General features: G+C 38.1%; 1 protein-coding gene and 1 pseudogene across 1 annotated transcript; one reads left to right on the forward strand and one right to left on the reverse strand.

Annotated features, from left to right (window-relative positions):
- Positions 1-231: 231 nt before the first annotated feature.
- LOC126617140 (cytochrome c-type biogenesis ccda-like chloroplastic protein) lies at positions 232-14,082 on the forward strand (annotated as a pseudogene).
- Positions 14,083-14,293: 211 nt separating this feature from the next.
- LOC126616907 (uncharacterized) lies at positions 14,294-16,027 on the reverse strand. The gene is made up of 2 exons (XM_050285031.1): positions 15,284-16,027; positions 14,294-15,008 (listed from the first exon to the last, which is right to left on the reverse strand). Exons 1-2 carry the CDS (start codon positions 15,933-15,935, stop codon positions 14,599-14,601), a joined length of 1,062 nt encoding a protein of 353 aa, XP_050140988.1. The 5' UTR covers positions 15,936-16,027; the 3' UTR covers positions 14,294-14,598.
- Between the last annotated feature and the right edge of the window lie 6,724 nt (positions 16,028-22,751).

A 22,751-nucleotide genomic window follows, 5' to 3' on the forward strand; every position in this document is an offset into this window, starting at 1 on the left:
TTGGACATACTAAACTAACACACTTTCTCTAATACAAGTGGGATCTACGTGAAATTGTAGGATCCACATCATTAGAGAGAACAAGCATGTCAGCTTTGTAAATAGTTTTATGGTAATATGTAATGATTGTTGCATGAAGTGATTTCAATTGCAGTTGAAATGAACTCAATGCAATGAAAGAAAAAAACACTTATAATATACAAATTCATTCATTCAACATCTATACGACATATGACACAAAAAATTAGTGGATACTTTCCAGAGATTTCCGGGAGCTGCTGCTCATTGCTCGTCGTCCTTGGCAAATTTTGAGGATGTAAATGGCTCTCTGTAGAAGCATCCACTCGGGGTATTTGACTGCTTACATCCTCACCATCAGTTGCAGGTGCTGGTGCAGGTGCAGATGCAGGTGAAGTTGCAGATGCAGATGCAGGTGCAGGTGCAGGATATCTCCGGTTGCTCGCACCAGCAGCTGAAAAAAATAGAGGACTGGCATTTTCCTGAATCATTAACTTTTCCGCTACTTATTCAATTGTTTGGTTTATTGGTTGTTAGCATGTAGCAGGCCATAAACTCTAAGAGATGAACAAATATGCAGAAATTCACAAACTCCTACGCGCCACTTATCACTTCACCTGACTGAATGATAAATGCATTAAAACACTCTGAGCACCCGACTCCTCCGAAATCGAGTTCGGTGTACAAGTAGCGCGATATAACGCACACACAATGCAGTGGCTGAATAAGGAAACAAATTATTAGTTCATTAGAAAAATAAAGGATAAATAAAGAAAATTATCTGGAGTTGAAGTCCTTAATTATGTAATTAATCAACCTCTAATAAAAATCTTGTTCATCGGCATGAGAAGCAGATGACCAAAAAATAAAAAGTGTGAAGTTTGAAGCTCACCTTGCCACACAGAGTACAATTTACCCATCCATCATGGCCAATGTGAAAGGTTTCACAAAGTTTTCCATTCAAATAATCAGAACTAGATTTGCAAAGCATCTAGTTAGTAACCAAAAGCTATGAAGAATACTGAGATAATGATATAATTTACACTTTTAAGTATAACCAAGTAAATGCATACTAAAAATTACAATGAAAAGGATGTTGATTAAGTGATCGAAGTAACCCAATATACTATATACCTGTTAGAAATTTTAAATGGCTGGTCAAGATAACTATATAATGCTCAATGATAACATAACCTAACTGGAAAAGCATATAACGCTCAGAAATTCAAACACACACACAATTCAAACTGTCAAAATTAACCTTGTTAATTAGATTGAGAATCTGATTGCACGATACACACTAGTTACCTATTTTAAACCCCAATAAACCTTATAGAAGTAATTCTTGCACTTAATTATTGACAAAAAAATTCTTGCACTTAATTGTATCTTCCAAAGAAGTTGTTTTGTGTTCTCCTTGTGATAATGTTTTTCTCGGTAAATATTGTGTAAAAGTTGTTCCTAACAATAAAAAAACCTTATTAACAAGTGAGGCATTGTTGTCAGAGTATTAGATGGATTGAGTAAGACCTTTATTCTAAGGGGGATCTTGCACCAAACCATTTCGAAATTTTAAAATCAACAACATTGTTTTTGGAGACTTTTAGGGGCAATTTGATAACCATATCGTTTTCAATTTTCACCTTTTTGAAAACTAAAATTTCAAACCTTATTTAATAACTACTTTCAGTTTTCGAAAATTGAAAGTAGTTACCATACAAGATTTCAAATTTCGTTTAAAAAAGAATGAAAACAAAAAGTAAAAACAAAATGGTTATTACGACACTGGATCAATCTTATCTCTAAGGCTTAGAAGTCGTGATCCCCTTTTGGTGGGATTTGATTACGGTTACTTAATACTACGGTCTAGTGATATTTCTCTTCACTTGTAGGTGAGTGGTCTTAGGTTCGATTATTGCCAAAGGCGAATTTGACCACATTATTACTAGCACATTGTGAGGCTAATGGCAAAAGAGAAGGTAAAACTTAAAATATGTTTTACGAGCCACTTAGTACTACGGTCTAATGGTATTCCTCTTCACTTGTAAGTGAGAGGTCTTAGGTCCGATTCTCGTCAAAGGCAAATTCGACCACATTATTGCTAGCTCATTGTGAGACTAAGCTCACCCCCTCCCCCTTAGTGTAGATAATGTCGGTTGTTCAAAAAAAAAAAAAAAAACTCTCCCTCAAGTTGAAAAGTGAGTAGCATGAAGTCCCAACTTGTCTCACAGTGCCACGAATTGATCTTTTCCCAAAGCCTTTGTAAATACATTTGCTAATTGTAAGCACGTAGGTATATTTGAAGGACCAACCATTCCGGCTTGTAGTTTTTCTTGAACTATGTGGCAATTTATTTCAATGTGCTTCGTCGCTCATGAAAAATAGGATTTGCTGCAATGTATAAAGCCGCATGATTATCACAACACAATAGCGCATGAACTATCTGTGGGACTTTTAAATCTTGTAATATATAGCACAGCCAAGTCAGCTCCAAACATGTATTAGCCATAGATTGATATTCGACTTCAGTCGATGATCTATAAACATAACCAATGTTTCCTTGGATTTCCATGAGATGAGAGAATTTCCTAGAAAAAATACAATATCTTGTAACTGACATCCTTGTAGCACAACAGTTTCCTCAATCTGAACCACAACAGGTTTCCAAGATAAGATTGTTAGACGCAGCAAATAGCAAACCTTGACCAGGAGTACCTTTGATGTTGGAGAAATAAAAGACACCGTAATATATGGAATTTACTGGGGTGACAAATTAAGAAAACAAAGATGAATTATAATATTTAGAGAGACATTCCACATTTGAGATTGTTATGGGGTTCACAATTGGGAATTTTATGTTTTAATGAATTATTGAGGTGCTTTTCCGGAAAAAAGTTCTTTACTTGGAGAAAACATAAACTTCTTGAAAAAAACTGACGTCAAGTACTGATGTAGATTAGTTGGCCAGTGCATTTATGGAGTGTGAGGATAAATTGAACACTTAACATCAATCGGTAGCGCTCAATAAATTTAAGGAGTAATTAGGTTTTCATCCTTATTTTTACTACTTTATTGATTAAAACCTTATTACTTTTCAATTTTTGATCAAGGTCCTTTGTATTAATAATATCATTAATTATTTCAATAATAAAATATTTTTTATTTCTAAATATATTCATTTAATATTAAAAATGTTACAATTAGTATATTTATATTTATGGCTAAATTTTTTATCATATATTTTTATTTTTAGTTTGTACCCATTTTTAATTTGCAACCCTTTTTTAATTTGTACCAATTTTCCTTTCAATTTTAATTTGTACCCATATATTAATTTCTTTTTGTGCCCATATTTTTTAAAGTTTTATTTGTATTGTACCCATATTTTTTTATTTATTTGTACCCATTTTTATTTTTGCTAAATGTACCCATTTTGAAGAATGTACCCATGTTTTGATACAATAATTTTTTGGTTATTTTTTATGAATGTACCCATGTTTACACACACACACACAATAGTATATTTATATTTTAATATTTTTAATCCCACAAATTATGTTTTTTATTTAAAATCTCATTACTATAAACAACTATAAATTTTAATTTTTAATTTAAAAAATATAGTAACGTACATAGAAATAAATTATCAATTAATTTTAGGGACTTGGATCAAAAATTGAAAACCAACAAAGTTTCAGTCAAACATTATTCATAACTAGGGACCGCATCCAAAGTCTTCCTAAATTTAATAACATCTAGAGGGCATTTTTTTGGCTAATCATAACAGCCAGGGCCTTTTTTTAATTTCCGAATGTATGTGATCTAAAACCCACTTCTTCCTGGAAGGTGAGCAGATTAGACGTTTTTTGAATGAAAGAAATATGCAGAGTGTTTTCTCTATGTTTTTGTGCCTTTCACTTGTGAGATTGTTCAACTTTTGTTTCCAGGTCTTTGTGGTTGTAGGGTGGTACTAGAACAGGCTCTTCGGGGTTTTCAGATTTCTCCTCGCACTAGGTGATAACGAACACAAAATTTTAGTTCTCATTTCATTTTATTTCGTTTCTTTTTGCTGAGCCTTGCATCAGTTGGTAATCAAAGCTTCGGATGATTTTTGGGTTACCATGTAACTGCTGCCAATTTTTTTTGAAACTGATAATTTAGTTGATTGGAATTCTCTGTCAATTTATGATGAGTATGCTGAAGATTACATTGATGGGAGAGAAAATAGAAACTTCATAACGGACTTTTCCCAAATATACACTGCTGTCAGTTTTTGGGTTATCATGTCACTGCTGTCAGTTTTTTACAAAATCGATAATTTAGTTGATTGGAATGCTTTGCCAATTTATGATGAGTATGATGAAGATTACATTGCTAGGGGAGAAAAAAGAAACTTCATAAAGGATTTTTTCCGAGTATGATGAATATACATCAATTCTCAATTGTTGTATGATGAAGATACAACAATTGAGATTGATCTTTTAATGAATCATTTAGGTGCGTTTTCGATAAAAAAAAGTCCTTTAATCTGTTGATGGGGGCGAAAACAAAAACTTCTTGAAAAAAAACAAACGTCCAAGTTCCACAACGCTGAAGATACACATGCCAAACTTCTGGGGAAAGCTCGAGCGGCCTTCAACTAAAGCATACTTGTACATGAAATCAATACAACGGGTAGCGACATTCTAGAGAATATCCCTTGTAGTTAGTCCTCTTGCTTGTCAGTCAGGCTTAAGGTAAAGCCTTGGAGCTAAAGGACTTCCAACGAACATGTCAACACCTTAAAGCCAGTAGTTGGATTCGGAGTAGAGCGACCAAAGATTTATATGGAAGACACCAACAATTCCGAGTTTGAAGATCAGTGTCCTTGTATCGAAAATCTAAGGTAGCACTGGCTTCACGGAATATGAAATTCCAGGAACCATACCCTTCCATTTAAGGATCACTCCATTCCATGGAATATTGTAGCATTCCTGTTCAACTGTTTTGAACCTTTTTGGGAATGAGGATGGTGTTATCAGGACACCAATAGGCTAGGATACTATTTCTGGTGCAAAATTGGCTGATATAAACTACTTCTACTTGCTCAATATTCCATGCATGAACCTCAAATGTAATCCTTGGTTTTGTTCAAACCAATAGTTCTTGCATAAAGAAATGAAACATTTTCTTCAAATAATTTCATATATACCTAACCTAATGATCAAGGGCTAAAGACAGATTTGAAATGACCATACCATGCCCTAATAAGTCTTAAATTTTTTGTTTATTAAAAGTGATATTCCTTATATCTCTAAGCTACACTAAGAGCACGTGAGAAATTTTAATTCAGAGCTCTATGGGTTAAAGAGGAAACCCCTTCCACCATGAAGATCCACCACTTGCATGCATCAAGCCTCAGCTTAGAAATCTTAGGTGATTACGCTAGCTGTTTTTATGTCAATCCATTAGAATAAATAATCCAAAATTATCACAAAAAGATCAACAATTTTTCTCCAAATTAAGAGTAAACAACATCATGACAATTAACAACCCAACATATCTAGCATCAAATCATGTTCAACGTGGAGATCGCATATATCACCCTATCAAAAAGCACAGATCCAAAACTTTCAACCCATTCCCCTCCCCCAAACAAAAAAACAATCTAATTTAACGAAACAGAACAAAAAAAGAAGAAGAAAGAAAGCCTTTAGACAAACAGAAATGTAAAAGGAAGAATGGCCTCACCCGCATCTGATGCACAAAGCGGTGGTTGAACTTTCATATCTATAATGAAAAGGTCTAATTTCAAAGGTAGAGACATATAATTAGGAGCTTTTTTAATTCCTTTGTCTTCTGGATACCGTATAGAATTTGTGAATATTTATACTCTTCAAACTGTGTGAAATTAGCTGTTATTTAGCACACCGTGTTACTGCTGATATTTAGTTTATTCATTGGGATTGCATGAACTCTATAAACTTGCTTGTAACTGTGATAATTTTTTATGATATTTGTTTCAGCGGCGAATTTGATCTTCACAGACGTGGCAAAAGCTAGTTTTTTTAGTTCTGCTGTTTTATGATAATTGTTTAGATTTAACGGTCCAAAAAATAAACATTTGTCTGTGTATTGGTCAAGCTATTATTAAAATCTGTATAAAAAAAATTCCCAATTTTACCTATCATATATATTCTCAGGGATTAGAATCCTTTTCCGAGTCAGGAAGGTGCTGTTTCAATGTATACCTTAGCTGATGGAGGCCCTGGAGAATGGTTTGGAGGATTCAGTCCCACATTCACGTCTTCATTCACATTTGTATTTTTGATGATTCAGTGTCTTGGAATATGCACTGTTTCTCATTGCTTGTTCGTCTTTACAGTTTGGCAGTTATTGTTGGGGCTGGGCTTGTGACCAGCCTTTCTCCTTGTACGCTAAGTGTTCTACCGCTGACCCTAGGTTACATAGGTAAGCATATCTTTTATCTCATGGATATGGAGACAAAAGAGGGGAAAGGGGTTGTCTTTGCGTGGAGATGGACAGTTGCATGTATCATGTGTAATGCTGATATGAATTTATTGGAATCATACAGGAGCAGTTGGCTCAGGGAAAAGCAAGGCAGGGGTGATAACTTGCTACTTTTGATTTCCTTTGTTACTCTCTCTCTCTCTCTCTCTCTCTGACAGATTGACACACACGCACGAACACATTTCTAACAACAGCATGATGTTAATGTTCCTTTTTGGTCAGGTTCTTGGGAATTCAATTGCGTTCTCATTAGGATTGGCAACTACCACTTGCACTCTTAGGCATAGGAGCGTCATTCGCTGGAAAGGCATGGGCAGGGTTACCTTTGACCGCTTCAGGTTTAGCTATTATTATGGGCTTGAATCTGCTTGAGGTATTCATTCATGTGCCAACATTGTTCTATTCCGCCTAGAATATGTATTGGTTATTATCTATCACTTTGATTGACCAGGTCTTTCTGATTTTCTGCTAACCCTTATTCTATGCCATCACCTTATGGGTTGACGTTACAGGTAATTGAACTACAGCTCCCCTCATTTTTTAGCAATTTTGATCCCCGGGCTGCTGCTGCTGCTAATTTCCCTTCAAGTAATTACCCACCATAAATTTTTAGAATTTTGTGGTTTAGATAAAGCTGGTTGTCCAAATGATCTTACAAGTTTCAACTTGGACGTATTAGGTGTGCAAGCATATCTAGCTGGGCTTACATTTGCTTTAGCTGCCTCACCGTGCAGTACGCCAGTGCTGGCCACTCTGCTTGGATATGTTGCTACATCTAAGGTAAACTCAAATGTTTGACATTTCCCTTGAGCTTTCAGTTTTCTTCAGATTACTGATAGAAAAAGCAGTATTTTTACCTTTGTGAACGCTCTAATAGCCTGGGTTGTAGGAGGGTCATTCTACATTCCTTCAGTGTTGCTTATTGGTCTCAATCAATCATCTCCAGTATTTCATATATATATATGTATATTTCTTGTTCATTCTGGTATCATCTTACTGTTGGTATATGGTCCAGCCCATGATCAATGTTCTAGATTATTCTAGTAAGCAAGAGAGATGGCTGGAGCATGCTAGACAATTCTAGCATGTTATTAAGTTGATGGAAGAAGCTAGAGAGTACTAGCTTCCTTGGTTGCAAATGGAAAGATCTAGAAGCCACACTTTTGTGGCTAGTCTAGATCTTTCTATGCTAGAGGTTTGAAGAATACACTAGAAACTAGTAGAATGCCAAACCCTCACCTATAAATATGGGTGTGATGTTGTAGTGAAACAAAAAATCAAGAGAAGAGTGAGTAGCAAAGGATCAAGTCCAAAGCTAGAGTTCAACTCCAAGAGTGAGAGTGAGAGTGTTCCACTACACATTGTGTGAGTGAAGTTTAGAGTGATAGAAAGTGTGTGTTATACTTTCTTGTATCCATCAAGCCTTGTCTTTGGCTTGGTAAGACTACTCTTGTTGTATTCATCTTTTTCATATAGTGAAGATTGATCCTTGTTTGGTGGACGTAGGCATAAATTGCCGAACCACATAAATTCTTGGTGTCCATTTTCTACTTTACCTTGTGCATTCTCTATCTTGTAGTACCGACATTCCTAACAAGTGGTATCAGAGCCCGGTTGGCTCGTACTGCGAGATGGAAGGAAGTGGCACTATGATCAAACTCACCAACTCCAATTGGGTAACATGGAAGCCAAGGATGGAGGACATTCTCTATTGCAAGGATATGCATGAGCCAATTGAAGGAGATGCCGCTAAGCCAGAGAGCATGTCCGATGCCGAGTGGAAGAAGATGAATCGCAAGGCTATTGGCACAATTAGACAATGGGTGGACGATAGTGTTTTTCACCATGTGTCTAATGAAACCAATGCTCGCGAGTTTTGGACAAAGCTTGAGTCCTTGTTCGAGAAGAAGACTCCAGCTAAGAAAGCCTTCTTGATCAAAGAGCTCATCAATGTGAAGTACAAGGATGGTTTAAGTGTAGCAGAACACTTGAACAATTTCCAGAATATCATCAACCAGTTGGCTACTATGAAAATGACGATCGAGGACGAGCTACAAGCGCTCTTGTTACTTGGATCCTTGCCAGACAGTTGGGAGACCTTTGTGGTGAGTATAAGTAACTCTGCTTCTAATGGTGTTCTTACCCTTGATAATGTTAAAAATAGCATGCTCAATGAAGAAACAAGGAGAAAGACTTCTGGCACAGATAGCAGCCAAGTATTTGTCACAGAGAACCGCGGAAGAAGCAAGAGTAGAGGGCCTAGAGGTCATGGCAGGAGTCCTAGCCGATCCAAGTCAAGGTTCAGGGGTGCATGCCACCATTGTGGCAAAGAAGGCCATATGAAGAAAAATTGTCGAGTTTGGAAGAGAGAGCAAAGGGAAGGAAACAATCAGAAGAAAGATGATACTGGCAATACCACTGCTGTCATATGTGGTGATGTACCAGAAATATTGTCTGTTGGTGAATGCCTGCATATGGGCAACTCTGACAGAGACATTGAATGGATCTTTGACAATGGAGCTTCCTTCCATGCTACGTCCAAACGGGAGTTCTTCAGTACATACAAAGAAGGTGACTTTGGCATAGTGAAGATGGGGAATGAAAGCTATTCCAAAATTCTTGGAATTGGTGATATATGTCTAAGAACTAATCTCGGCTGCCAATTGATGTTGAAAGATGTGAGACATATTCCTGATATACGTCTCAATCTGATATCCATCGGTACCCTTGATCGACAAGGATATTATCACCATATTGGCGAAGGAAAATTGAAGCTTACTAAAGGCTTAATGGTGGTAGCAAGAGCACGACTTTGTTGTACGTTGTACCGGTCAAATGCCAAGGTTTTGAAAGGTGAGTTGAATGCTGTGGAGGACTCATCTCTAGACTTGTGGCATAAGAGGCTAGGTCACATGAGCGAGAAAGGCCTACAGGTTTTGGCAAAGAAGTCTCACATTCCCTTTGCCAAAGGTACGTCGTTAAACTCTTGTGAGCACTGTTTATTAGGAAAACAAAGAAGAATTAGTTTTTCGATTCCATCTACAAAGAAAGGAAACTTGTTAGATCTTGTTTATTCAGATGTGTGTGGTCCCATGGAAGTCGAGTCACTTGGAAGAAATAAATATTTTGTTACTTATATTGATGATGCTTCACGAAGGGTGTGGGTGTATTTGTTGAAATCCAAAGACCAGGTGTTTCAGACATTCCAGGAGTTCCATGCCATGGTGGAGAGGGAAATTGGGAAACCTCTTAAGTGCCTTCGTAGCGACAACGGCGGCGAGTACACATCTCACCAGTTTAGAGAGTATTGTGTAAAACATGGCATACGTCATGAGAAGACAGTTCCTGGAACTCCACAACATAATGGTGTTGCTGAAAGAATGAACCGAACCATCATGGAGAAAGTCAGGTGTATGCTGAGGACTGCAAAGTTATCTAAGCAGTTCTGGGGTGAAGCTGTAAGGACAGCCTGCTATTTGATCAACCGATCTCCATCAGTACCATTAGGTCTTGATGTTCCAGAGAGAGTATGGGCTGGTAATGATGTGTCTTACTCTCATCTGAAAGTGTTTGGCTGTAAAGCTTTTGTGCATGTGCCCAAAGAGCAGAGATCGAAGTTAGACTACAAAGCTACACCGTGCATCTTTCTTGGTTATGGCGGTGAAGATTTTGGTTACAAATTATGGGACCCATACCAGAAGAAGTTTATCCGAAGTAGAGACGTGGTCTTTTATGAAGATCAAACAATTGGGGATTCGGATAAAGAGGCACAACCAGATGGCGCAGTCAGAGGAGTTGATCCATTAGCTTCAGATGAAGAAAGTCACGATGACATCCCTGAAGCAACTGCCAATGAAGTGCCTGCAGAATCAGATAATGCTGATCAAGAGGAGCCTGATCAAGATGTGCCAGACCATGAGATTGCTGATCAGGTGGAGCCTAGTCAAGAAGAGCAGATTCAAGGAGAACCCAATCAGGGGGAGCCTCCAGCCCTACAAGAGAATGAAGATCAGGTCAGAAGATCCATCAGAAGTCGAAGACCGTCTACCAAGTATTCTTCATCAGAGTATATCATGTTGACTAATTATGGAGAGCCTGAAACATATGAGGAGGCCAGAGCTCATAACGACAGTGACAAATGGATGAAGGCAATGGAGTCGGAGATGGATTCCTTATCAAAGAATGATACCTATGAGCTGGTGGAGCTTCCAAAGGGCAGGAAAGCATTGAAAAACAAGTGGGTGTTCAAATTGAAAAGAGACGACAACATGACAAGGTACAAGGCTCGTTTGGTTGTCAAAGGTTTTGGTCAAAAGAAAGGAGTTGACTTCGATGAGATTTTCTCACCGGTGGTGAAGATGACTTCCATTCGAGTTATCCTTGGTATGGCAGCAAGTATGGATCTTGAGCTCGAGCAGTTAGATGTTAAAACTGCATTTCTCCACGGCAATTTAGAAGAGGAGATATACATGGAGCAACCCAAAGGCTTTGAAGTCAAAGGTAAAGAAAATTTGGTGTGCAAGCTTAAGAAAAGCTTATATGGTCTTAAGCAGGCTCCGAGACAGTGGAATAAGAAGTTCAACTCATTCATGGTGAGTAATGGGTACAAGAGAACTCATGCTGACTCTTGTGTCTATATCAAACAATTTTCTGGAGGTAAATTCATCATCTTATTGCTTTATGTTGATGACATGTTGATTGTCGGACAAGATACCTCTATGATTAAAAAGCTCAAAGAAGAGTTATCTAAGTCCTTTGACATGAAGGACTTAGGGCCAGCCAAGCAGATTTTGGGCATGGATATAATTCGTGACAGAAAATCCAAAAAGTTGTGGCTGTCACAAGAAAAGTATGTTGAACGGGTGCTTGAAAGGTTCAACATGAAAGCAGCCAAATCGGTAAGCTCACCTTTAGCCAATCATATCAAGTTGAGCAAAGAGTCGTGTCCAAAAACATATGAAGAAAAGGAGAAAATGGCAGTTGTTCCCTACTCTTCAGCAGTAGGAAGTATCATGTATGCAATGGTGTGCACACGGCCAGATATTGCTCATGCAGTAGGTGTGGTGAGCAGGTTTCTCTCTAATCCAGGGAAGGACCACTGGGAAGCTGTTAAGTGGATTCTCAGATATTTGAAGGGGACTTCTAAGATGTGCTTGTGCTTTGGCGGTTCCAAACCAATCTTGGAAGGATTTACAGATGCTGACATGGGAGGTGACCTGGATGGTAGAAAATCTACGTCTGGGTACTTGTTTACTTTTGCAGGGGGAGCCGTGTCTTGGCAATCCAAGTTACAAAAGTGCATTGCTTTGTCCACAACCGAGGCTGAATACATAGCCGCTACAGAAGCATGCAAGGAGTTGTTTCTCCAAGAGTTGGGTTTGAAACAAAGTGATTATGGCGTTTATTGTGATAGTCAGAGTGCTCTGGATTTGAGCAAGAACACTGCATACCATTCACGCACCAAGCACATTGATATTCGTTATCACTGGATTAGAGATGCTATCGAGAACAAGATGCTACAGCTGAAGAAGATTCATACCGATAATAATTCTTCAGACATGTTGACAAAGGTGGTCACAAAATCAAAGTTGGAATTCTGCATTAAGGCTGCTGGGATGGACTCCAGGTAACTTGGAGTCATGATCGGAATTCCTCCCTCATGGACTGGAGGGGGAGATTGTTGGTATATGGTCCAGCCCATGATCAATGTTCTAGATTATTCTAGTAAGCAAGAGAGATGGCTGGAGCATGCTAGACAATTCTAGCATGTTATTAAGTTGATGGAAGAAGCTAGAGAGTACTAGCTTCCTTGGTTGCAAATGGAAAGATCTAGAAGCCACACTTTTGTGGCTAGTCTAGATCTTTCTATGCTAGAGGTTTGAAGAATACACTAGAAACTAGTAGAATGCCAAACCCTCACCTATAAATATGGGTGTGATGTTGTAGTGAAACATAAAATCAAGAGAAGAGTGAGTAGCAAAGGATCAAGTCCAAAGCTAGAGTTCAACTCCAAGAGTGAGAGTGAGAGTGTTCCACTACACATTGTGTGAGTGAAGTTTAGAGTGATAGAAAGTGTGTGTTATACTTTCTTGTATCCATCAAGCCTTGTCTTTGGCTTGGTAAGACTACTCTTGTTGTATTCATCTTTTTCATATAGTGAAGATTGATCCTTGTTTGGTGGACGTAGGCATAAATTGCCGAACCACATAAATTCTTGGTGTCCATTTTCTACTTTACCTTGTGCATTCTCTATCTTGTAGTACCGACATTCCTAACACTTACAGCATGCAAATTCAAAACAGTTAGCAAAAATAATAATAATAATAACAGAGAGCATATCGGAGCGTTGGGAGTCATTTATCAAAGGTTGATGCTTTCAGTACTTTTTGTTTTTGTTAACTTGCTCTCAGTACTCTTTGCCAGCTCAAGTTTTCCCTTTCTGTAGTTTGTTTACATTGCAAATGTTATTAATTGAAGTTGGCAAACTTTATTGCAGAACCCCGTAATAGGAGGCAGCTTACTTTTGACGTACACAAGTGGTTATGTTGCTCCTCTACTTCTCGCTGCTTCTTTTGCTGGAGCACTGCACGTAAGTTCGGTAGAAAAGAACCGGGACTGAAAGCTTCCGCCATATTTCTTTGTTGTTCTGTTCGTCTGCCCTCTGGTGACTGGCCTCATATTAAATATTTCATGACTTGTTGAAAATCTGCCTAGCAATGCTGGCAACTTTAAATCGTAGTTGTTTCTGTGTGAACCAGTGCATTCAATATTTTGTTTCAAATTCTTGATTAAATCGTAGTTGTTCACATTCCGCTTCAAAGTTTTGTTTCTCGTTTTCCTGAGCAAAACCCTTGTATATGCAGAGCCTGCTTTCATTTCGCAAATTTTCAGCATGGATCAATCCAATCAGGTAAGTTCTCAATACCTTAGTTTCCGCTTTTTAATTCTTCGAAACTTGTTAGTACATTTCAGTCCCCCGTGTAATAGAAAAGCAGTCACCCCCATCATCGGTTATTGACTATTCTGGTTTCTGGTGATAGACAATTAGACATGTATATTTTACAACTTTGTCTATCATCAATGCCCTTCCTAATGAGCACTTGGCGATTCTCTGGCCATCGCAAGGCAACTAGGACATCGTATGAGCTATTTTCTCATTTCTCAACTACCTGAGAGGTCGCTGCACGGCTTTCACTAACATGTTTGAATTTTGTTGTCTTAACAGCGTGCAGTTTTGTTAGGAGGGGGTGTATATACTTTCTTGCATAGGCTTTTCCCAGTTACAATGGCAATGTAGAGATTTGCTTGATGAAAATAAACGTCGAAACACTTCCAGAATGGCAGCATTACGTTCTTCTTTGAACCCTGTCTGCTCGCAGTTTCACATGTACATGACGTAATAGATCTAGTTATGTGTAAATGTAAGATGGCAAGAGTGAAAAGAATGTGTATCCTGTAAGGAAGACCATCAGCATTCAACATCATATTTGACCAAACCAGGTTTTTGTGTTTTGGTCGCAATCGACCAAACCAATGTCTCATTCGTTTGACTAACTTTTTGTTGTTATCTTTAGTGGCATTACGGTTAGGTTCTGGATGTTGGCCATTAGGTAGAGATTCTTAGCCAAGAGCTCGTGGGTGGAACTTACCCTAAAACCTGTCGTGCAAGGGTAAGGGTTGCCCGGGAACTCCGAAACTCGTATGAATTTTTGTTTTCCTTCTAAAAATGGATATTGGTTCCGTACGTTGCAAGCTTGTCGACTCATTCTATTGCATTGGCCGATGGTAGCCATTTTCTTTTACTATTGACATAAATGAAAGTAAAAACAATACCTAAATAGTTCAGGTTCGAGATAAACGTATTTTCTCCAATAACCTTCATATTAGGAATTGGAAAAATGACGTTCTCGAAATCTTTTCTTAGAGTTTTTTCCAAAATCTTCCTCTACCCAACCGGCCACAGTTTTCGGACATCTTTAAAACTAGCCGTTGATTTTTACCCAACAAATTAACTCTGTTATACCCAAACAAAAAATGGATAAATATATAAACAAAAAAATAATAATTAAACTAGTGAGACAATGGGGGCTGGGCCCCACGGCTAACCATCTCCTGGTACTGATTCAACGACTCCTGCCTCTGCAGCCTCATTTCCTCGTTAAACTTTTTTATGAACGCCTCCACTCGCCGGTTCAACTCGTCCTGACTCAGCGACGGCTCCTTCCTCAGCCGCCCCGACCCGGACGACCGAGCCAGCGACGGCGAGTTCCCGCTGCTCCGCTCCTGGAACGTCTCCGACTTGTTCACCTTCGACTTCGGAGGCGGCGTGTTCTCGTCATTCCTCCTCACGTGCGTCTCCCACGTGTCCGACTTCTTCAGGTGTCTCGTCAACGGCATCGACCGCCCGTCCGTTATCGTCCTCCATGTGCTCTCCAGCGTGTCGTGCCGTTTCGGCTTCGACACTCCCAGCGACTTCCCCCCTGCCAAAACAAACCCATTAATTTGCCATTTCCACATCGAAATTATACTTCTGCCCCCACGAGACGAGGTCAATTTCGACCTTTTCAACTCCGGAAATAAATTTGAAATTTACATGATAATTAAATAAAAAATAAAAAAAATCGGGCGGCGCTTTGACCACCGAAAGGTTAGGGGGTCCGGTCCGGCCACTCCAGTTCTTTCTTCCTATCCGAATATTCAAAAACGTATACGACAAGTCGTACAGAGGGGGGGGGGGGGAGAGAGAGAATGGTACCTTCAGGGCTAGCTTTAACTGATTTTCTGTGACCGATACGAGCGGAAACCGGCGGTTTCTGATTCTCGTTCAACCAGAACTCCATAGAGCCCTTCCTTTGCAAACTCGTCTTTACAGGCGTCGATACCAAGGCGTTCTCATCGCCGCCGTCAATCGCCGCCCTATCTTCTCTGTTCTCCTTCTTCTTCACTGCCTCCGAGACCCAAACCTTCTCTTCCAGCACTACTCCTCCAGTCCCTCCTCCATACGAATCCGAAATCTTTGGTAGCACATTCGCATCGTAACCGTACTCGCTCAGAATCACGCCGTCGTACGCCGCGTAGTCGGATTGTATTTGTGTGGAGATCTTCTCCGTCGTCAGAGGAGGGACCATCACCAGCTCCGGCTCCGTTTCCGGATGAGAATCTTCGGGTTTTGGGTGGAGCTTGGAGGAGGCGACGATGCTGATGATGATACAGTTAATGAGTATGTAGAGATACGGCGGTCTGAGCCAGGAGATGGCGGAGCTCCAGAGAGAAGGAACTTGGGAGGTGACGGCGTCGGCGACCAATGGAGATGAGAGTTTCAGCCCAACGGCCATGGAGACCACGCCAGTGGAGATCAGCGCAACCTTAAGAGTGAGTAACCAGTTGTTGCTCGAGCTCGTCGACATTTTTTTTCCGGCGATAAATGTTGCGAATTGATCAGAATCTTTACCTTTTCCGGCTAAAGTTTTATTTAGGAAGTTTAAGGAATGAGTAAATGGGGGAGGAGGTGGGTTATATATAGCGGCGGAGGGGGGAGTGGGTTTTGCGATAAAACATGAACCGTTGGATCAGGAGGTAGCGTTACCGTTTTGAAGAAGTGGAAATGATGTTATAAGAGGTGACACGTGAATGATGGTATAAGAGGTGACACGTGAATGATGATGCTTTAATCGTTCATTTCATTGTAAATCGTATAATCAATTTTCATCAAGTACTATTTGTTTTCAATTTTAAATAAAAAAATTTAAAATAAATTTACACGATATACGATAAATAAACACAATTAGAAAATTCCTGGAATCCTCACAAAGAGGATTCGAAAAGGATCCTCATTCGTAACACTTAGGCATATTACATGGCGTGTCTTAATTTAATAATATATAACATTAAATGTTGATAAAAAAAATAAAAAAAAAACCAGTTGGACTTTGGAACAATGTAAAATGTTAAGGTTGTAACATTCACAAGGTTGCTCTAGTCACCTAGTGAGGGTAGTATGTGAAGAGATAGAGATATGAAGCGAAAATAAGATGTAAGTGGTTCATCCTAAGTTTGGCTACGTCCACGAAGGTAGATGAGTTCTCATTAATAGTGAAGAGTTTACATAGTATAAAGCCTTTAAGCATAATCATCATTACGATCTAGTGATATTCCTTTCCATTTGTAAGTTAGAAGTCTTTGGTTCGATTATCATCAAATACGAATTTAACCCCATTATTGCTAGCCCATTGTGAGGCTAAACTCACCCCCTTTCCCTCAGAGTAGATAATATCGATTCATAATGTCATTAGATGTAGGAAAATGGTCTCCTTTTATAGGTGAGGAGAGTTTCGTCCCCGGTCAAATATGAGACTCCAGGAGCTTTTATTTTGATATTGACACGTGTCACTGTCACGTTGTGATTGGTCTCTTAGTTGGAGAAAAACTATTGTGCTTTGATAGGTGTGCCTTAACACGAATCCTTTAGCAGGTCCGTGAAGGTATGACCCTTCTCTCTACTGTCCTGCTCTCCTCTCTCTCGAATATTATTTACAACATAAATAAAATTCATCAAGGCTTCTTAGAACTATGGTCTAGTTGTATTCTTCTTTATTTGTAAGTGAAATGTTTTATGTTCGATTCTCGTCAAATACAAATTTGAACCAATTATTATGGTTAATCCCAATGTGAAGCTTAGCCTACTCCCCCACCCTTTTAATGTAAATAATATCATTTGTTAAACAAAAACAAATTACTTCCAATGACGTTTGGTAGAAAAAGTTCGAAGTGTTCTTGAGTTTCTACTAAAAGCACTTATAACTAAAGCACTCATCAGCAGAATATTTCTCAAATAATTAGTTAAGCAAATTAAACTATTGATCTTGGAAATTTAAATGAGATTTTAGCTGCCATTTCTTGGATTAGGAACCTTCTCTCTCTCTTTCTGAAAATACTGTCATTTCTTGGATGAGAAGCTCAGAAATCTCGTGTCTGTAAATAACCAGTTTCTACATCTCCGGATCATTCTGGCGTTGGGAGGTCGGACATTGTTCTTTTTTTCTTTCTTTTTTATTTATTTATTTATCTATTTACTTAATTATCATTTAATCATAAAAAGTAAATCACAAAGGTGATTAATTTTTTAATCTTTGTACAACATTAGAGAACTTTAAAGTATCTTCAAAGGAGATGTCAAATATAGTATGTCAAAAATTTTTTTGATGGTTAATGTGGCAAATCGAATACAAGTGCTAAATTATTTTCTTTTTCAATGGATGTGTCAAATATTTATTTTATTATTTTATTAGGCCTAGAGTTACATTAACTATTAAAAAATAATCAAAATTAGTTTTATAGTTTAGGAAAACTAATGAAAAGGGCTTGAAAACTTTGAGTTTTAATGATAAGGACAAAATAAAGGGTAAAGTGAATAGTACCAGGATTGACTTTTTAGTGTAAAAATGTGGTTTTTCGTTAAAGTGAACAATACCGGGTGCTTTTCGTTAAAGTTCTCTTTTAGTTTTTATTTTATTGGTTGTTAATGAGACTTATGCATTAAAAATTAAATTAAATATATTTGACTTCTTCTTTGTTTCTTGTAAAAAAAGGCAACTAGAAAGTAAAGAATTAGATAACTCACATGCTACATCATATATGATATATCCATTGGAGAACACTTAAATATCTTTTAATCATATTTGACATATTTGACATCTCATTTGAAGATGGTCTTACATGTTGTCACGGACAGGAAGAATTGAATATTTACAAGGTACCGCTACCCCATCTCAACGGCTATATTTATATGAAAGTGACCGTTAACTCCGGCGGTGTGTTGAACATGCAGGATCCTAAATGTCCGGGCCGTTGGGCACTGGGTAATGCCTTTACCCTTTTTTAATTAATTTTGAGCTTCCCGACGTGTTTATCGTCATACTTAATTAACCGACCAAGATTAGGAGCTAATTAAAAAAGATTCCTCACTCACTCAATGACAGTAGGTAAATCGTGAGTTTTAATACAAGGGAAGGTTCAAATGTGGTACCATAACCAAATTTAGCATGCAACGAAAACCATTAGCCATGCAAGATGCATTAGGAAAAATTTGGACATATTGTCATTCGATGTTATCAATACTTGTGTTGTAAAATGAATGAATAAATATTTAGAAGCTTCTCGTATAATATAATTCATGTATTGTTAGAGGCAGATCCTGGACTTTAATCTCGTAGGATCCCGGTGCAAAAGATTCATTTGCGCACAATACAAAATTTTGTCGTTCAAGTTTTTTTTTTTTATTGAGACATTTGGTTGAACACTTGGTGAGATATGTTATGCCTATATTTGTCGACAACTTCCAAGGCCTGATGACAAGGCTTGTCGAGCATCGCTGCCGAAGAGACATCATCGAACTGAGCATTTTCAAGATCCATACCAAATGGTTGGTTGAACACTTGGTGAGATATGTTATGCCTATATTTGTCGACGACTTCCAAGGCCTGATGACAAGGCTTGTCGAGCATCGCTGCCGAAGAGACATCATCGAACAGAGCATTTTCAAGATCCATACCAAATGGTTATTAAGGGTCATCCAGCAACTGTGTTCCCCTATATTTTCTGACTTCGATAAGGTCCGGGACCTAGGGGACCCCATCTTGGATCGGCCTCTGCGCATTGTAATACATGCTAGTACTTAGTAACAATGTATGACGATGTAGAGATTACGATAAGAAAATTTCTTACGTACGGAGTTTTTCACTTCTAGTTCTCACTTATGAAACGATCACTTATCAACATTGTGAGTCACACACAAGTTCTTTCCTACTAAATAAGACATGACAACACACACGAGTTCTCTTCTCAAAAGAGAGTCTGTTGCCTGACTGTAAATTTAGCAATGATGCCCAAATATGCAGATTAGAATTCTCTACCATCCTATTCTCATTCTCTTCCCTCCCTCCTCTCTCATTTTCCTTTTTATCTTTATCTTTCAATAAAAAATTAATGTAAAATGATGACGTGATTTAATCGTAACTATTTAAATAGAAAGAGAGACAATGAAAGAAAAATTAAGAGAGAAGAGAATCCTCCTCCTGTATACAGCCCCGGATTAGAATACATACAAAGTCAACGACCGAGTAAACACAGTGAACATGTGATTTGGGTTTACCAAAGCCAAAAAATGAAATGAAATACTAATAAATTACACGTGGGTTTGCCATGCCACGTTCTTGCGCTAACCCAGATTAATTAACAATCAAACTAACCATTTTCTTCAAACCTACACTACCAGTGAGCAACCGCATTCACGTTAAGGATAACGTTAGATAAATCACATTGTACTATAGCAAGTTAATTAGCGGTGGATCTAATTAGCTTATAATAAAACATTAATTCATGTGCTAAGATGGCCGACCAACCAATAAGCACCAAGCTAGCTTAATTATAACACACCTGTTAGTCTGAATCTTCTTAGTCTTAATGTTCTTGTTCATTTTTGTTTTTTCATTTGGATGAAAAGTCCAAATAACGAATATAATCTTGAGATGCATGTTTTATTAATTAGATAGGCAATGTGTGTACGTAAAGAGCCTGAATTTGTCTGTGGTCAAAATAGGCATGCATGTTTTCCTAACAGAAACTTGCAATGCAATAGTACGACGCAGAATATTTAGCCCTAGCTAGCGAGAGATTTTTCAATGTGTCGGGAACACAGTCTCGTACATTAAGTGTCATGTTACAAATGGTTAGATACTTCTAAAACCTAACAGAAACTTGCAATGCAATAGTACGACGCAGAATATTTAGCCCTAGCTAGCGAGAGATTTTTCAATGTGTCGGGAACACAGTCTCGTACATTAAGTGTCATGTTACAAATGGTTAGATACTTCTAAAAAAAATCAAACTCACTTGTATTATGACACTTGACGTACCAGATTGTGTTCCGGTATATTAAAAAATTTCTCCTAGCTGGAATACGAAAAAGATCCACAATGCCATCATTGTATGGCCAATGGTAGTACATGGCTTGACTTGGCATCTTTCCTATCTTTCTCTTTCCCCTTTGATTTAAGCAATTTGACCCCCCCCCTATCCTGCCGCTTAGAAAATTTTGAGCTCCAAGGCTTTGAGATATAATTTTGGGCAGGCTACAATACATCAGCAGGTTCATTGCCCAGCCCACACCCATCTGTGAGTCGATCTTTAAACTGCTCAGAAAGAATACCCCGCATTTCAGAAAAGATAGACACAAGGAACGAGAATAGGAAGAGAGGAGATCTAAATCGGAGGGAAGAAGAGAAGGGTTAGGTCAATATGTTGACTTGCTTAGCTTCTAAAAGCTAAGGAGTATGCTTCTAATCTACTAATCGGTAAGCATTCCTCCTGTTATCTATCTTTCTCGGGATTTTTGGCCTACATTACTTTTTCCTTCCTAGACGTCCATTTCAATCGTGCAACTTGCATGGAACCCCGTCTTTTTGTCCTAGCTAGCTATCTATTGCTAGCGCAACTATACGCAAGTGAGAGACAATAATCAAGTTGCTTTTTTGAAGTCGACATGCCCTACATATTAAGGCTGCATCCATATATATCCAAGAAAAATGGTCATAAAAGTCAATTGGATGGTATGATCCAAGAGATTGTCGAGCATGCAAAAGTCGTGATTTATTTCGGCAAACTTCGTTGAATGTAATGGAGGAGGACTTTACAAGATGTAGGACGGAGTCGACTATAATAAGATAAGAGCAAATCCCATTGCAAAATGATTTTGAATATCGCGTAAATGTCCTCAAGTCAAAATTGTTTGGCAAGTTACGCTAATCGAATCAATACGTTAAATTATCTGGCAAGAGAACATTATTAATTCACAACATCAATACGTTAAATTATTTGGCAAGAAAACATTATTAATTCATATACATGCCATGATATGATTTCCCTTCAAACTACAAGTCTCCAAATGAACTTTAAATTAGCTAGAGTGAGAAGATATATAAGCGTATAAAGTTTGTTGATGCTAAACCTTTGTAGACCATCTTCATGTTTGTGGCTAGATGACACGTTGAAACGTGAACAAAGATTAGAAGGGAAGAAGGGGAGAGTTTGTGGCCCTTATTGGGTGGTTGTGCCCACCTAATAGGCCGAAACAACTACAGGGATTATATAAACACTATCAACTACATGGTAGGAGAATTTGAATTTCAATTCTGCATGCATAGCGACATTTCAACAATTTTGTCTGACTATAATTTAGTCTAATGAAATTTTTTATTTTATTAGTAGAATCTTAAGTTTGAATCTCATCAACTATTGTTTTAAACTATTTATACTTTTGCAAGTATAATTTGTAGGCGGTTCATGCATAAGTTAGGATATGTTTATAATTTGCTTTTGGAAAGGACACAAAACTAAAATCACCTTTCATTGCTTTTGCCAAAAAAAAAAGTGCTTAGATACACATAATTACGCTTGCTTGAGAAGACCATATGCTATTTCATGAAGCACTAGAGTTTTTACTAAAAAAAATCAATATTCTTTCATTGAAAATACTTTTAACATAAACACTTATAGAGAAGAAATGATTTTTACACAAACAATCCCAACCAGTCCTTAAACTTGTCAAATTAAAATCATATACGCGAAACTTCCCGCCGATGCCATCAGTGGTCCTACACTGGGAGGGTGCTTTTCATGGTTTGCCCCATTCCTCAGCCCCACACCAGTCTCTCCAGGATCTTATACAAAGAGAAATGCCAAGGAAGTAAGGAGTCTCTCTCTCTAAGAGCGAGGTTATATGAATTTTTTGATACCTTATATTTTTAGTACAATTATTACGTTAACATAATATAATACCATGTCAAAAACATAAAATTATAAAAAATTCATAAAAAATCTCAATTTAAAAAAAAAAAGTCTTTTTAACGCTCCTAAGCAGAAAGCAAAGTATATGGAGCGCATTTGCATGTTACGTGGCTCATCACCGTAAGTGGGCACCTCAAAACCCATGCTTGCAGTCGACACGTGATGGTTTTGTATTGGTCGATCGTGGCCTAATAAAATTGGACTCCTGGTTGGTACAAGTGAGTGAAAGATGAAGAATATTCGGGAGGGTTTGGAGCTGTAGCTGATGGCCTTGTACTATTACCGTCTCAATCAATCTAAATGTGTTCTCGTGCCACCGTCCACTTGTTGGGTAATTGACACGTGTTCGTCATCTACTGGTACTGTATTTCTGGTTGGTT

This window comes from Malus sylvestris, chromosome 3 (genome assembly GCF_916048215.2).
Source record: "Malus sylvestris chromosome 3, drMalSylv7.2, whole genome shotgun sequence".
In the NCBI taxonomy this organism is placed as follows: Eukaryota; Viridiplantae; Streptophyta; class Magnoliopsida; order Rosales; family Rosaceae; genus Malus; species Malus sylvestris.

What these genes read in the sequence shown, in the direction of transcription:
- LOC126616907 (XM_050285031.1), bottom strand. Translation starts at nt 15,935, where the DNA reads ATGTCGACGAGCTCGAGCAACAACTGGTTACTCACTCTTAAGGTTGCG. An exon ending in AGTTAAAGCTAGCCCTGAAG is followed by an intron (nt 15,009 to 15,283) that starts GTACCATTCTCT and finishes TTGTTTTGGCAG; the next exon opens with GGGGGAAGTCGCTGGGAGTG.